Genomic DNA, 2081 nt, shown 5'->3' with positions numbered 1-2081 from the left:
ATTATTAATAAATTACTTATAATAAAAATAAATTATAATGAAATTTAATAAAAAATAAATTACAAAAAATATATTGATAAAGATGAAAAATAGATATTCATAAAGAAGTACTATTTTTGTATTATTTCACGGAAGAATTGAAAAATATAAATAAAATAATGAAACATTATAACAATAATTAATAAATATATGAATTATTATTTTCGTATTTGCAAATAATTTATTTTAATATNATATATATATATATATATATATATATATATATATATATATATGTAAATACATATTTCTGTAATTAGCTATTATTAATATAATTTAGTTCCATTAAAAAAATTGGTAAGAAATAATAAAATAAATACATCTTGTAATAAGTAAATATTTATAAAATTAAGTTATGAGTAACATGATTGCAATATCTTATTAGCATTATGTAAAATAAAAGAGAAAAATTTTGTTTACTCAAATATTTAAAGAAAAATTCTATTTTGCGCAAAACTCTGTGCATTTACAACAGTACCATTTTGTCCCATTGTTCCACTTTGTGATACTGTAGGAGCATTTACACTTTCATTCAAATTAATAGATGGTGTTGAATGATTATTAATATTTGCAGTAGTTAATGCTTTATTACGCAATTCAAAAACCTGTTGTATAGCTTTACGAAAGCAAAGAAAGTTATAATCAATTACACCTATAAATTAAAAAAAAACATGGTATTATATCTGGTATTATGATTGCATTTTTTAATAGATTTAAATGAAAGTACCTTGTCTATCAAAATTATCTTCGCGTAAAATACAAACTAAAGCCAAGAATTTATTAACTTCTCTTAAATACAAAATTGTTCCATTATTTAGTTTGATTAAGCTAGAACTTTGATTATCAAATGCTGCAGCCTCTAAATCTTCTCTTAAACTAAAATTAATACATAATATGATATAAATTTTTTTTATTATATGATGATATACAAGTTTTTATGTAATTTTATGAGACATACCCATATATGCAAGATACATCAATAACAACATCAATCATATCACAACAAAGTTCATAACTTTGCATATCTACAGGAGAACTATCAGTTGCAATATAAATTTTAGATACTACATCAAATAAAAATGCCTTTTCAATTGCAGAATTCTGAAAACAAATTATAAATTATTTTATAAAAATATATATGATAAATGTTTATATTTAATAATAAAATATTTTTTCTTACTGAAATGAGTATGTTAAGTAAATTTTCTAGAGTTGGTAACTGTGGTATCAATTTTTGTACAACTTTGCTAAATGCTTCAAATATACTGTGATCATATATAGATGTTAAATGGAAACTTAAATGTATTTGGTCACATCCTAAAATATATACACATAAATATATATAAATAATTATTAATAAAATATAAATTTCCTATTACTTGATTTTTGTTTACCAGAATCTGCAAGATCATCATTTGCTCTAGTATGTATATCCCTTTGTGTTTCCATTTTGCAATCATCAGATAAACCATCAACCTTATGTATGAATACTTCAAATTTTATTGCTTGATTAACCTTATATGCTTTTGTAACTGTTAAATGAAGTTTATTAAGTGCTTCCATATAATCATCTTGAGCATCAATGACAAAAACTAAAGCTCCACAACCACCAAATATCATATCACTATCAAAAGTAGGATCAAAGAAGTCAATTTGTCCTGGAAAGTCCCAAATTTGAAATTGAACAAAACTAGAGTTACTTATATCATCTTTAATAATTTTATTTGTGCTTTCCAAAAATAATGTTTCATTTGGCGACATTTTATGAAAAACTACTTTTTGTATTGATGACTTTCCACTCCTAAAATATTAATATTAAAATAATAATAATTATAAATTAAATAATATTAATAAAAATATAATTAATAATCATATTAAAAAAATATTAAAAAAAATATAGATATTTTATTAAATATATTTTAGATAATTAAATACCTTCGAAGACCCATTAATAATATTCTAGGTTTTTGTTCTCCTGCTAAAGGATCTATGGATCCTTCTGTTTCTCCATCAAATGGGGCATATCCAAAATCTTTAGGAAA

General features: G+C 21.7%; 1 protein-coding gene across 1 annotated transcript; it reads right to left on the bottom strand.

The window, feature by feature from the left end:
* Positions 1-356: 356 nt before the first annotated feature.
* On the bottom strand, positions 357-2081 carry LOC102673020 (ras-related GTP-binding protein C; the record flags this gene model as incomplete). The annotated part of the gene is made up of 6 exons (XM_031508907.1): positions 357-691; positions 767-915; positions 998-1140; positions 1220-1356; positions 1434-1840; positions 1975-2081. Coding segments are annotated over 6 exons (1167 nt in total), but the record flags the coding sequence as incomplete, so codon positions are not given.

Source organism: Apis dorsata, unplaced genomic scaffold (genome assembly GCF_000469605.1).
Source record: "Apis dorsata unplaced genomic scaffold, Apis dorsata 1.3 scaffold_112, whole genome shotgun sequence".
In the NCBI taxonomy this organism is placed as follows: domain Eukaryota; kingdom Metazoa; phylum Arthropoda; class Insecta; order Hymenoptera; family Apidae; genus Apis; species Apis dorsata.
This window is presented reverse-complemented; position numbering and strand designations above follow the sequence as displayed.